Raw genomic sequence first — 14,961 nt, forward strand, 5'->3', positions numbered from 1 at the left:
GCTGCACATTTCCCTTCTTCCCCACCCTGAAAAACCCATGCTGGGCATACTGACTTTGGTGAGCTGGACTAACCTTTCTCCTTTCTACACCCACATCAATGACAAAGGTTACATTTTTAATCCAAATCAAGGATTCTCCAAAGCACGTGGTGAGCAGCACTTTTCGTCTGTATTTTTTGCAGCCTTTCTGTTTTTCTTGATTCAGTTTGGGAATCAGGTCTTGTTTTGTGGGGTATAAAGGAACTGGGATAAGTTCTCCAAGGTCAGGATTTAAATGAGACTGTTCCTGTCTGATCATCTGGTAAGCTTTTTCAATTTCCTGAAATCAAGAAAGATAATTTTTTTTTTTATTTATTTTTTTTCTCGTGAGTGCAAACCCCAAATACCAACATGTAATTTTAAAGCAATTCTTAATTAAAAATTATTTTGAACTATGTATCAAGCTATAACGTTTAAATATTCCATGATTAATAATTAAGGGGCTAAAAAAAACCTCTGTCTGAGAATTTACTGACTGTATCTGCTAACTGCAGATGAGGGAAAAGCAGGGCAGGTTTTTTTTCTCCTCTGAAATTTTCAAAAGTCTTTGGGGGTTTAAATCACATTGAAATCAACCTCCAGGGTAAGACAGATGTGCAAAAATATACTATAGGAATGGCAAGGCTGAGAAATCCTAAAACTGTCACTAAAATTCATGTTTACAGGACATGTGGGGTTGCATCCACATCAGTCATTAAGTGCCAAAGGGTTTGATCACTTTGGAAAGTGCTGTGTTCTTAGTCTAATTACAATACATTAAAAGGTCAGAGAATGCAGAAATTGCCCTGCTTTCCCTTAATTATTGTGTTCAAGAAGATATAAATATTCTAAAGAGTTTTATGGTGGTTTCCCCAACCCAGTGATTAAGTTTATGAAGACTTAATAAAGTCAATAAAATGTCTCCAGGTTGTGTTACTGAAACATCACTTTTAAAACAGTCCACAAATTCAGAGGTCAAATATATATTGTAAAAGGTTTTTTGTTGGTTTTGTTTTAGTCTTTTTTTAAAATATAAAATACTTTGCATTGTGATTGATTTTTTTTAAAAGTATACAAGAATAATTTATAGATTCGTTCAGATGAAAAGCGATATTTCTCTCAAAAGCATTTTTATTAGCAATTGTTTTTCAAAATTGAAAAAAACCAGGTTGATTTTCTATGTGGAACTGCCACTATGTTCATAATAGTTATAGGCTGAAAGTATTATATACCAATTTTTACAGAGATCTAAGAGTGGCATCTAATAGCAAGGCTGGCACAAAGACAACACAGAAATTGCAATGTTCTCAGTTGATTCATATTTTTCTTCAGTTTCAAAGACAGCTGAGTGCCAGGGAACAATGAGCTATATTACCAACATGAAACTTTAATATGAGACTTAAAGAATGCATGGGCTGGGAATGTTTCTTTGATGGGCATTTTGCTTTCACCACTTCTGAGCACTGTGATTTATGTTGTTTCTTAGAAGGACTCTGTAGATATATTTATGTGCTACATAGATACAATACAGTGTTATGCATAAAATTACTTTTTTGTAGAACAACCTGAAATGATAGAGACTTTTGGTGCTATCTGATGTCTCAGATACTGCCAAGAGGATATTTGTAGGCCATATAAAAGCACAGAAATAATCAATAATTCAGTTGGTTAATAACTTACTTGCTCACACGCCAGAAAGATGACAATGTCCCCCTTCTCTTTTGAGTGATGGATCTCAAAGAGCAGTCGTAGTGCAGACAGAAAGTGGTCCTTCTGGATGCTGCAGGAGTACACAACCTCTGTCTGGTGCTTGTTTTCCACTCTTATGAAGGGGACACTGCCAAAATAATTGTGCAGTTTGCTGGCCATGTGGGGCAGAGTGAGTATCACCAGCCTCAGCTCTGGTCTGGAGATCAAGACTGCTTTAAGAAGGCCAAGTAAAGCATCTGTTGCAACAGTTCTTTCATGCACATCATCCAGGATGATAACACCATAAGAGCTGAGAAGAGGTGTAGACATCATTTCCCTTTGTAGCATCTCATCTGTGCAGTACCTGCAACACCCAAACAGAAAATTCCACAGAGTGGCTTGAAATATTAAAATGATTGTGAGAAATTAATCCAGGCTCTTGAGGACAGCTTGGTTTTTGCATTCTAACAAGGAATGATTTGTTAGAGACAGATTATTTTTCACGTTATCCTAACCTCAACTCTGTGTTTAAATCCTTCTTCAGCTAGCTGGAAACTCAGTGTAATTCAGTGACACTATGAAAGGATGCAAAAGAAGAAATATTTCTGCCCTAATATTGTAACATACTGCCTTTCATCTCCCAAACTATCCAAGCATGTTGCACACAACCAGTTTTTGAGCAAGGAACTAACAGAATTAGTGAGGAAAAGGTGTACACGTGTGCCTGTGATGCTGTGTCAGGAGCAGGATGAGAGATGAATTCAGACTGTAAAGCCCTCCTCACTTTTATCCCTATTATTCCTGCTACTGAAAGTTTTGTAGAAGGATATTATGTATTCTGTGTTGCTCAGCAGGATTTTGAATTCTTGAGCAAGGTCTCCATGTGTGGCAGGATATGGTTCATCTCCTTCTCACATCAGGAGCAGCTGCAGGTAGATGTGCTGCAGGAGGAGGTTTACAGAGCTCCCTGTGAAAGAGAAAGGATGCATGGAAGGGAAGGAGGTTGAATTTGTGGTGAGTATCCTCTTCTCCACTGGAAATCACTGTCTGGGAAAAAGGATATAGATTTCATAGTTTGTGTCTGCCATGTTAAGGAACCAGAGAAAATAACTCTTAAACTTTAGAGAGGCTCAAAATCTTATTCCCTGCATTGCTGCTGTCACCTGCCTGTAATTAATAGTTAGTATAATTTCTTATCTCTAAAAAATCCTTCTAAATGCCTTTTTTCTTTCTCTCTTGTCATGGAATGCTCTCTTTTCTAGCTATGCCTTTTGCATCTATTTAAATTCTACTGTTCCTTTGTGATAGTTTATCCCATGTTTCCTGGAAAGCAGAGAAAGGAAAAGCAGAATGCTATGGAGATTAATGAAGTTTTTCCAGATGGAAATCTTGTCCACTTAAATCTCCACTCCAGTTCAGCACCAAATACATCCCTCAGGCCATTTACAGCTTACTGATTAATCACTACATCTCCAGTGTCTGCATTTAAAAATCTATGCAACTTTATCAAGCTGTCTTGATTTTTTTGCTTGTTTGTTTTCCTCCTGTATGCAAAGTTTTTTTCCATCCTTAGCAAAGTTCCCCCAAGGCTGTGGGGCTCCTTCTCCTGCCCACAAGTGGAGAGGTGCAGAAGTGCCTAAGGTCTGAAATGCTCTCACCTGCAAACTGGTGAGCTGGCAAAGAGCTGTGTAAGTTACATGTTAGCTTGAAGGCATTAAAACCCAAACCTGAGGATGGTTTCTGTTGTGCAGCAGCTTTCAAAGGGGACAAAATACCCCACTTCATGCCCAATGTTGACATCCATTTCATCAGCCACACGCAGTGCCAGCCACACTGCTGTCTGCTTGTGAGCCTGGGTGCAAACCACCACCCCATGTTGGTAGTGAACAGAGAGGCAATACTCAGCACACCACTGAGGAACCTGTGAGTAAAGAAGAAAACAGATTTATTTAGTATTTAATATGTTTATCAGAGGCAAAAGGAGCAGAGAGTGTGGAAGAACCCAAGCTGAGCACCTGCTTCTTGCTCTCTGCCTGACCACTGATAGATGGAGCTGCACCTGGCACAGAAATTATCTGCCTTGATAAATGGCAAGAATCTCTTAAGCAGTCAAGAGTTAGAATGACATGAGCTAGAAGATTTACCTGAGAATTTCTTAACTGGACTCAGGTTAGTTTGAATATATGGGAGAAGGGACAGAATTGGCCTCTGGGGAGAAGGGAACACCAGCAGCATCACTCCTAAGCATCTCCTGATAGATCCAGCTACTTTAGGGAGTTATTGTCAGGGGCTTCTCAGCTGCCTCAGTGCTAAACCTGCCCAGACTGTGTCATGTTCAGGTCCTTAACAAAAGAAACATGCCCCAGGAAGATTTCAAGCTGACAAATGCCCCAGTAAATATATGTAATCTCAGATTAATTACTCTGTAAACAAAGACAACTGCAACTGCTCAGGAAACTTAGGCAGTAGCTCTCTAGTTTGTCTGTTTACAGGAGAAAAATGAGCACTAGAAAATATTAATGGGCTGTTGTAATAAGAGGGTAAAATGACACTATAAATATTATTTTAATGGAAGTATTAGATTTCAAATCCTTCATCAACATCTGTAAACAAGGTGCGTCAGCCATGCATCATTTATTTCTAAATAGTTATTTATGTTTGTAAAAATGCCTAAAAGCCAGCCAGCAATGTGTTAAATCTTCCTAAACTTGATAAAGGACACCTTTTAAAGCTAAGATTTCTTAGCAAGTATTTGATTATCATACAAAGTTTATTTTGGAGAAATTACAATCAATAACAAGGCATACAGCCTTTGCACTCCAAAAAATACTCCAGACATCAGGTTGTTGTAGATCTTTTTTATGGGAACACAGGACTTTTCAATGAGAAATATGATGTCTCTTGCTCAATATGTGATCTCCAGCCATGTCCAGCATCCTGGCAGGCATGAGATGCCCTGCTACAGGAATTATCCAACAGCTTTACCTGCAGGAAAGCTTTTTCCTGATCCCAGTCATAAACAATCATGTTTTGGCTTAGAACACCAGCTTGAAAATTCCTCTCTGCTTACTGTGGTAAGAGACTTACACTGTTAAATATTATTACAGTGGAATTTGAGAGTCCTAGTGGATATTTATGTGTTTAGAGTCAACTGAGATCTTGGCTTCAGTCATGTCTTTAACACGAGATCTGTAAAGTAATTGTGTATTCTTGGAAATGGCATTTGTTCTTGGCTGACCTGAGGGAAAGACCATTACTTCTCCCTGAGAAACAGCCCTAATGATTCCACTCCTACATCCTCTGAGAGCTTTTTTCACCTCTTCTTGTGACCTGCTTGCAAATCCACTGTATTTTATTGCTAACATAGCTCTAATCAGAGCCAAAACACACTTTTTAAGTAAGACTATGCACTGATGATGGTGAAAAAGAGGATAGAATGACAAGCTCAGTCATTATTTAGGAGGCAATGAAATTTTCCAAATGGACTAAATAGTGGCCAGCCAAACCTAGAAGAAATGATTTACTGATTAAAATACCAAAGCAACCTGAAATAAGTCCTGAAGTATTTTACACTTAGCTCTGGCCTCTCTGAAGACAGAAGAAATACACCTGTAATTTCAGTAGGGAAGGATTTTAGCTGATATATTCTGTGCCACATTTTAAAGTATGCAGTTTATAGTTTTTCAAGTTGAGATGTGATCTGCTATAAAAAGAGCAGAAATATACAGTGCACTTACTGACAGATACAATAAAATTTTACACAAAGTTTTTCTAAGGTTATATGTATATTTGGTTCTGAATTTTAAGCTATACTAAGTTCATGTGGTTTTTAGGGTACAAAAAGGGCTTCATATTTTTATTTACTAAACAAAATTATTTATTATTATTATTTATTTAGTATTCATTTACTAAAACAGAAGTTGTAATCTGAGGTTTGTGTTAGCTGTTTCTGACACCGTGTCAGACAATCTCAGTCTGACAAGTGTTACTCTTCAGTGCTCAATTTATCCAAAAGACATATTGGTATGATAGTAATAATAACTCTGAAAAGTGTACAATATTAAATGTTCTAAAAATAGTTTAAAAAAACCACATAAAAACAACCATTTATCTTGGACTGACCTGGGAGCTCTTGCCAGACTTAGCATCTCCGGACACAATCACAATTTGGTTATGAAGCAAACTTTCCCTAAATGTATATTTCTCTTTCCAGACTGGAAGTTCTTCTCTTTCTTTCAGAAGTTTGTAGTAACGGGAAGAGTAAGGCAAGCCATCAAAAGGATTAAGCTCTAAATCTTCTCCACATATTGGTATTTCCTCTTCATCCCCATCGCTGCATTCAAGGAGCTCTGAAAAGCAGTGCATCTCTGGAGAAAAGGGTAAAAACTCCATTTTTCTTACATGTATTATTCCCAGCAAAAAACACATTAGTAGTGGATGGGGACCTTTGTGTACTGATAGATCATTCAGGCTCCCTAAACCTGAGGAAATTCATTTTGGCTTGCCTCAGGATTAGAATTTCCCAGCTCTTCAGTTCAGTTCAGTCTCGGGGTCCAGCTGCCTTCTTTGGGGTCTGTTTTGTCCCACTTAAGTGCTTTAATGATGCCAATGAGCCTTAGGAAAAAAAAAAACCCAAAAAACCAAAAACATAAAAAAAAACCTAAACTCCAAATTCTTCAAAACATCAGTGATTAAAGCAAAAGATATCAAAGAAGCTGAGCAGCAGAAACCCTGAGCACCAGCCCCTGCCTGTGCTCCTGCTCGGCCAGGCTGGAGCACAATTGGGAAAGAGCCCCCTGATCCTGACCTTTATCCCTCCCAGCTGCTGTGAATAGGAGGCTCCAGGGTGATTATTGTGATTGCAGAGGTGGTCATGTGGCCACCTAATCCTGGCACAAAGGCTTCACCCCTGGGTGCAGCAAAATCTCTGCAGGGGCTGCGGGTGTTGCAGGTTTTCAGGAGGCGGCTGCTGCAGGATGGAGCCTCCATCAGAACAGCCACTGGTTTTGGTTTATGTTGTCTGCAGTGTTTTAGAAAGTCAGGGTAATAAAAAGTCTTTCTATACATTCCAGGGATTAATTCTCTTTGAAATCTGGTGAGGCTTTAACAGAAGAGGTGCCAATTCTAATCCTTCAAGGACACCAGAAGTGGCCTTGAAAGATGGGGGAAGAACAAATTACTGACGTAAAGTAACTCCAGCTTTTAGCACACAAAAGTAGCAAAATAGAGTCTCCTAACCTTGACTGATCTATACTGTAACAGAAATATTAAATAACATTTTTCTACGTTAGTTCCAGAGGCAAGTCTCCTGTTGAACAATGATATTGGTAATGTCTTGATGAACAGCCTAAGAGCACAATGCTTGGGTGCTTTTTCTGTACCAAGCTTTTCCCTTGCTAAGTAATATAATAAAAGTTATTGCCTCTTACAGTTTTTCCTTGTTTCATAACTGTGGCCCATATTGACTACAAGCTACTAATGCATTCTCTGATGACAGCAGCATAGAACACCAACAGAGAGAAGGGGGGAAAATCTTTTGTTCAGCAGTCTGAATATCTCACTCCAAATGGGATAAGTTTAATTATATGCTGCTCACAAAACAGGCTCATTATTGGCACTTAGAGTGGCTGGCAGCAGAGACTGACAGATTACCCAGTTTGAAGGCAAAAACTGAATGTGATCCACTGGAGGGGCAGCTCTGGAAAGCAAAAAGAAAGATCAAGTGATTTATCTGCCCACTCCCTGGCATTACAGTACAGCAAAACATGCTGCAGTCCAAGCATGAGTGGGGCCATATCTGCTACTTGTGAAGATGATATATCAAGGTATCTGTGAAAATGACACTGAAATATGTCACATTCAGCTGAACTGGCTTGAACACTTTTCCTGTGACCTTAGTGGGTCCCTGGATGTCCTGATGTTTTCTCTCATTCTCTGTTACAGCCTTCCTGTTTAGTGCTGCTAACCCACTGCCATCAAGATCTTTGCCTCACTCAAATGTGGCTGAGATCACTCAATAAGGAATAAATGTAACGAGGGGACTGGCAGAGCACAATCCCACTGAGTCTGATTTTTGTGAAATTCAGCATAAAATGGCATGCAGCAAGCAGGTGAATTGCTATTATTCTGCACTTTCCTTGTTTTTTATGTGCTTAACAGCAGTAGCAGTGCCTGCTCTCCTCAGTTGCAGGATAGGCTTGTTTACTGCAAAATCATCAGTATATGGCCTCAATATATTCTGGTTCATTGAACAGGATTGGCCATACCACAGCAAATTTTTTGTTTTTTCTTTTTGCTACCAGTCATAGGAGAGAGCAAACTGAAAAATAAGTTCACCAAATCAAGAAGAATGTTTGCTCGTTGAAAACCACATCTCCCAAAACTACTCTTCCCTTCATGGTAATGAATGGTTTAACAGAACATGTTGTTAACTGGCTTACATTATTTAACTTGGCTAAAATGGGCTGGGGGGTGGTTTAATCCTGATCCTCAGCCAGGTACCTGATTGAGTACTTTGAGCCCAAGAGCTCTGTAGCCAACTCCTGGCAATGGAGGAGCAGAACCAGCCAAGCACTGGCCTGGGAGCATGATTAAACACTGCCTTTGCACATCAAGACACCCAAGCTGTAGCTCAGTGCTGCTCAATATGTTGTCTTTCCCTAGCTCTGACATTTTGTTCCAGAGCAGTGGTTTCTGATCTTGCCTCTTTTACTCCTTGATTTTGACCTCGTTCTGTCCTGGTCCCCTGTGCTCCACCTGCTCTTGACCCTTCTGGCTTTGCTATTTAGCTGGAGCTATTTTCTTCCCTTTCTTTCTTCCCTTTTCTGACATCAGGCTTCTTGATCATCCCTTCTGATTGCTGTCATTAGAGCAGGCCCTTAAGGATTTACAAGATATACTTTTTCACATGACACAGAAGGATTTAATTAATCCTAATAAATAAAACAGAAACACTCTCTGCAGATAAGTGGTTTTAGTAAATTGGGGTATAAGCTGCTTTCAAAGATGCCAGTGAGAAATTTGCTATTGATTTAAATTATTTGTGGTTGTGCTCATGATAATGTGCTCTAGGAAGGCAGTAAATATCACATACCATATTCTGTATCTTTAATAAAACCTGGTTAATATATAGGTACTCTTTGCAGCTTCACTATTAAATCTTTCCAAGGAGGGGGATTTTTCCTTGTGCAACTTATACAGCATTTGGATTTGTGGTATCAGTGGTATTACAGTGTTCTTTCTTCTGTTTCATTTTTCTTCCTTCATTTTGGCAGCAATAGTCTGCAACAGTAATGGGAATTTAAGGGTGTCACTTCTTTTCTCCCCAAGAATGTAATTTAAACAGAGAGTTTCTGATTAAATTTATTTTAATGAAGCGAATGGAGCCTATGGAATACAAATGGGAAGTATATAGTTTTAAAAAGCAGAATTCTTGTTTATTCTTGGTAGATGAGAGCCAGCAGATGCTCTCAGGTACAGTTCCTCTTTCTCCAGCACAAAATCTTTTGATGCCAAATCCCTCTGGCACTCCTGTGGATGTCCACTGAGATCTGGAACTGCATCTTTGCAGCTGAAAGCAGAAGGGCTGTGCCTATCCTTGAATTACATTTTTTCCAGAAGGCTTTGATAATTTTCTCTTTCAGCATAAAAAAAAAAAAAACAACAAAACAACCCCTCTTCCCCCATAAAAAAACCCAAACCCTACCCAGGCAGCTTAGTTTATTCCCTGGGACTGGTTTGACCTGCTGAGCTCCTTGTGGATTCCCAGGGCCTGATGCTGGTGGCCTCAGTTGTGGGACACTTTAATAGTCTCTGCAGATTATCTTTTTCTGTTGCTTTTTATACTGCTTTGAAGTTGTGGGACACTTTAATAGTCTCTGCAGGTTTTTTTTTTCTGTTGCTTTTTATACTGCTATGAATAGGAAATCTTGGTGCACTGTTGGCCTACAGACAGCACCATTTAACCTTGGTTATTCTGTAACTATATTACTATTTATTGAGCAGCATGTAAAACTAAAATAGAGGATTTCCATCATGTAAGAGTGTAGCAGCACAGATGAGTTACACTTCTATTGTGTTTTAATTTCCAGTTAAGGTTTTGTTGGTTGGTAAAATATTTAGTTTCATGTTATTGCTCTTAAAAGTACTTCCAGCAGGTGATAGATTGGTTAGAACAAAATGCTCCAAGTTAGCAGTTGTTAGGGGTTTTGAGCTGAAATTGTGCACATGTTAGCAGTAGAAATGCTTGGGTTTTGAGAGCTGTCATTTTCACATTTATCTGGAAGTGAAGGAAAAGTCTGGAAGAGGACAGAAGTTGGGAGGTCAGTGGCAGAGCCCTCTGTCCCCAGGTCACCTCCGGGAGAGGACTGCAGGACAGACCAGCTTGATATGGGACACAAACTCAATACCTTTAACTTCATCAGCTGGAAGAAACACCACAAAAGCAAGCTCAAAACAAGTTTTTTATTATTTTTTCTTTTTACATATTACCATATTTGTCACCACCATTTGCTTAATAAAACCATTAGCTACCTCATCATCTGCAGTATAGTTGTGTTCAGGGCATTAGCAGCAGCACTGTCAGGCAGGCATCAGATCTGTTTCTTTGTTTAATTAACATTTGAATGATGAGCTGAAAAGCCAACTTGGAGCTGTATGGATCCTTTGCAAGTCCTTTTTTTCCTGAGTGACTTTAAGTGTTATTTAAACACCCAGACATCTTAAGAAGACAGATGATAGGAGGTCTAAATGGAATTTTATTCTAATTTATTAGTGGTTTTTTTTGTAATGTAATGGATATCTTCATCTGTTTTCTACTCTCTTTATGTTGTTTACAAAAAACAAGGCCAACATTCTCTTTGCAAGCCATTAGTAGAATATCCATGATGCTGTAGACTTAACACTTTCCAGAGCTGGAACAGCAGGAGGAGGAGGAGGGAGAAATGAAGATAATTCATAGGGAAGAGAATTAAGGATATTTTGAACATGAAATGAGCAGAAGATCAGCTAGACAGTGTTAGTACATATTATTCCAGATGACAGGAACCACAGACAAGAAGTTTGGGTGGGGGCCAAAATGTCTGATAAGCAGAAACCAAAAATTTGTGCTGTGAGCCTTGAAGCTGTTTGTCAGTGCTTTTGCTTTATAAACTGGTGAAAAGTGTTCTTTAGAAAGCCTTTTGGAACAAATTTGTGACAATATTAGTGATGTGGTTATGTTTTTCTTCGAATGAGGAGGTTTGGATATCTTCATGGTCTGGAATATGAATTTCTGGGTTTTGTGGGAGGTAAAGAGGAGCAGAGGGGAGGGATGCTGAGCAGTGGAAGGGAAAGGTGTGCAATGGAACACGAGCGTGGTGAAACATTTCCAGATCCTGGTAAATTGTGGTGGTGACAGATTTATGGGCAGCTGAGAAGGGATCAAGTGGAAGGCAAACTTTTCATCACCTGGCAGTCAGCAGGCTTTTGGAGTTGATGAAAAAGAGCCATGATTTACCCTGAAAACTTTGAGGTGGAGTTCTATGAGTTATTCAAATTGCCTAAAATCAGAAGATGTTTCCAGCTGTAGAAGAGGTTGGTGCAGAGAGGAGCAGACCTGCTGTGTCAGCAGGGAGCTGAGCACTTGTTTTCTGACTTCAGGGCTTCAGTTTTCTTTGCAAGTTTTGGCAGCAGGCGTGAAACTTTCAGAGTGGTCATTGCTTCTCTGATGGGTAATGGAATGAGAAACCTCTTTACTCTAGAATGGATTTTCTGTATTCTAAGATATTTTAACCATCTGATCAAACCAATCTGATTTGATTGATTTGGCTAGGTTTTATGTTTGCCCAATAAAATACATTAAATTCCCCCCCCCTCAAGTGTTTTTATGCCACAGGTGTCTGTCTCTACAGAGAGTTCTCTTCCTTTTTCTGTGGGTGGGGATTTTTAATGCTTCAGATCATGCAGGATGGAGAAACTACACATAAAGTTAGTCTAGTTTATTTCTTAATATAAACAAGAAAAAATATTTTGTGGCTTAAGTACAAATTTTATTGATTTGTTTCATGTTCCAAACACTTTCATTTATTAGTTCTTGCTTGTTCTTTGAAACTTTTAGGGAACCTGTAACTTTATAACTTATTTAACAAGATGTGAAAATGTTGGACATCATGATGTCTTCTCCTAAATGCAAAACACAATGCTGCAGAACTGCAAATGAAAACCTAGGCAGAAAGATGAGCACTTTGCTGTTATAAAGGATTAACTTTGCCTGCTGGGGCTGAACATTTTTTTTTTTTTTTTTTTTGCCAGTTCTGTTTCAACTGAGCTGAAGTTGCCATAGCTCTTTTCCTCTGGTCAGGCAGTTACTGTCCCTGGGAACTGGCAAGGATCAACGTGCTCTGAAAAAAAGGTTTTGCTTTGTTTTGACATCAGAGATTATTTTCATGTGACCCTGCCCTGGCTCAGTGCCTCTGTGCTGCATTTGGACACACTCACTGTTGGGTTCCATTACAGAGAACCCCCCATCACCACCAATTTGCACTGATTTTGCCTAAATTGTTACAATATTCCCACCTTAATCAGGTATGTAGCATTTTTGTTGTAGACAGAAATGGAGTCATGCTTCATTTTTTGGCTTTTGCCTTTTTATGGTTATTATTCAAGCCAAAATATTAGTGGGGTTAATGTGACTTGGTGTGGCTGTACCCTGATAAATCAAATCCTTCTTGTTGTTGGATCTGCAGGTAATGTGGAGCATTAACATCTGCCAAATTAAATGGTTGGCCTTTCAATTGAATGAGAATTTTGCCACTGGGATAAATCAAACTAAATTTTCTTCCCCAAAGTGTTGTTAATGTATGTGTGAAACATTCACAAAGAATAATAATAAAAAAATATATATAAAAATAAAAATTAAAAGCATACAACAACTATATTTTCATTTAGAGAAAATGAGATTTAGATGAGTGTAAATCATGAAATGGCAAAGGCAGAGGTATGTCTGTGTGTATAGCCATAGAAATGCAGTGTGTGTATAATTTATTCCTTTATACACAAAAAGGTATAAACATTTTAAATTAACTTAGAAGAAAATCATCTCACTGTTCTACTGAAATGTTGTGATTCCAGTTGGTGGGAGTGAGGGGAGGAATACAGACATCTGATAAATAATTAGATAATAATTAAATGCAAATAAATACGAGGGGAACTGAGAGGCATTCAGGAAATATTTGAATTTTTAAGCTCCTCTGGGTAGGACCTTGTTACCCAGGCAGGTTGGCAGCAAAAAGGTAACCACAGAACAGGGGTTGGATTATGGGATCCCCAGCTCTTCCTGAAGGCTGCTTTGAGCCAAGGACTCAGCTGGATGGAGAACTGAGATCTTCCAGCACGAGGATGCTCTGCTTCTGGTTTTTAGGGGTTGGAAGGAGGCAGTGAGCCCTGAAGGCTCCTGTTTGCTGGTACAGCAGTCCCTATTCCAGCTGCCTGCAAAATACACAAATTGCAGCTGACAATGTTTAAACTATAATAATAAAAATAAAAAATATTATTAATAATAATATAGACCTATAATAACAGACAATAGTATATAATAATAGTAATAATAATAATAATAATAATAATAATAATAATAATAATAATAATAATAATAATAATAATAATAAAATGATAATAATGAAACAGGAAGCTTAGAGGACTTTCCTTCAAGTTAAATACTGTTTCAAGGCTTTTCTTCAGGGAAAACAACTTATCTTCAGGAAAATGAAGCCCTTTTATCAAAAGAGCAGGTACCTCCTATGATAGCTCAGGCCCTTCTAACAAGAGCTGATTTAGAAGCTGTAATAATCCAGACTGAATGCTGAAATGTGCCCTGAAAAAGGGATGTCTTACACTGAAGAGATGTAAGAACTTGCTGGAAGCATTTATACCACCTGGGTGGAGAGCATGAAATCTGTTCCACTCTCTGCATGTCACCTCCTACCCCAGCCCTGTTACCATGCTGGACAAAACTGATGGAAGTTTTACAGCCAAGGGGTGTAATTAACTAATAAGATGTTCAGAGTAGACTTAGGAGGTGTTCTTGTCATAAGAGAAGCAGCTGAGTTGATACAGGCTTACATGGGATGAATGCAGAATAGCTTGAGTCAGAGGAAGAATAAATGCTGAGTGGGTTTTGTTCAGTATAAGAAGGACTTGGGTTACTCACTGGCTTGAAAAATACAGTACCCGTGCTGCTTTAGTACTGTGCTACAAGCTAGCAGAAAATACCACTGGCTTTCTCACAGCATTTTCAAACTGGTGAGTACATCTTGCCATGTTTTAAGACAGAACTGAAGAGCAATTTAATCTTTTTTAAGTTACTTCGTTCACAGCCTCCGGAAATGGAAGCTTCCTAAGGAAACCTTACAATACTTGGGTGGAGTTCAGGTAATATTGATGACACTGGCACCTGTAAACCTTGCTTTTATTCCTTTATGAAAGGACATTTCTGTAAAAATAGTGTTTTCAAGAGCTGACTGTTAAGTGTCAACACCACGGGGCAGCCCAGCTGCTCAGGGGTGTGAGGATGTTTTCCTATCAAGGAAACTTGCTGCCTCTCAATTTTTTTTTTTAATTTTTTTTTTTTTTCATAGAGGGAAATTGCAAGTCCTGCCTAATTTCAGAGCTATAACATCCCCAGGAGCCTTCCATGCCTTCCTTCTTCAGACCTGTCACACTCTGATTGCTTTATAGAGCCAGTCAGCTCACAGAGGGGTAACATAAAATTTTTGTTTTGTTCTAATCCTGCTTATGTGTTAATTATCTCCCAAACAAGCTCTTGACAGCTCTGGTGTCACTTGTAAAAACCAATACTTTCAATAAGCTTCAACGAGATGCTCACTTTTTAGGCACTGTCCCAAATGAGCCCAGATAGTCTCAGTTTCCCTTTGCTTTGAATTAAATTTGAAGTATTGGTGGTAGTAAAATTCAGAGTGTGCTGGTATGGTTCTGAAGGCTGCACACTTTGGTCCTTTTCTTACAGATGAATATTTTCTAGTGAGATGCATTGATGGGATTTGAAAATTTATGTGGGAAGATTTGTCACTAGGTGGCAGAATTAGACTGCATTAGTACTGACATTTTTTTATGATTTGTCCAGTCAACTTCTTTCTGTTCCATGGATACCTCTCTGCTAAAAATAAATTATAATAAATGCAGCTCATTTGAAGGAGTATTTTTTAAAAAATAGCAGGTATAGTATGATAGATTTCAGAAATGCTGCAAATCTTTGAT

General features: G+C 38.7%; 1 protein-coding gene and 1 long non-coding RNA gene across 2 annotated transcripts in view; one reads left to right on the top strand and one right to left on the bottom strand.

Moving 5' to 3' along the window:
• DHX32 (DEAH-box helicase 32 (putative)) overlaps positions 1–6,327 on the bottom strand; it is a 20,563-nt gene extending 14,236 nt beyond the window's left edge. The window contains exons 1-4 of the mRNA XM_071749669.1: positions 5,830–6,327; positions 3,435–3,628; positions 1,699–2,071; positions 74–319 (exon numbers count right to left, since the gene is read on the bottom strand). Of these exons, the coding sequence (XP_071605770.1) occupies positions 74–319; positions 1,699–2,071; positions 3,435–3,628; positions 5,830–6,135 (1,119 nt within the window). The 5' untranslated portion in view covers positions 6,136–6,327. The remainder of the gene's footprint in view (positions 1–73; positions 320–1,698; positions 2,072–3,434; positions 3,629–5,829) is intronic.
• On the top strand, positions 224–7,704 carry LOC139798678 (uncharacterized). Its single transcript, XR_011726902.1, has 3 exons — positions 224–2,721; positions 5,947–6,086; positions 7,651–7,704. It is a non-coding gene; the product is annotated as an uncharacterized lncRNA (long non-coding RNA).
• Positions 7,705–14,961: the final 7,257 nt, after the last annotated feature.

Source organism: Heliangelus exortis, chromosome 7 (assembly GCF_036169615.1).
Source record: "Heliangelus exortis chromosome 7, bHelExo1.hap1, whole genome shotgun sequence".
Classification (NCBI taxonomy): domain Eukaryota; kingdom Metazoa; phylum Chordata; class Aves; order Apodiformes; family Trochilidae; genus Heliangelus; species Heliangelus exortis.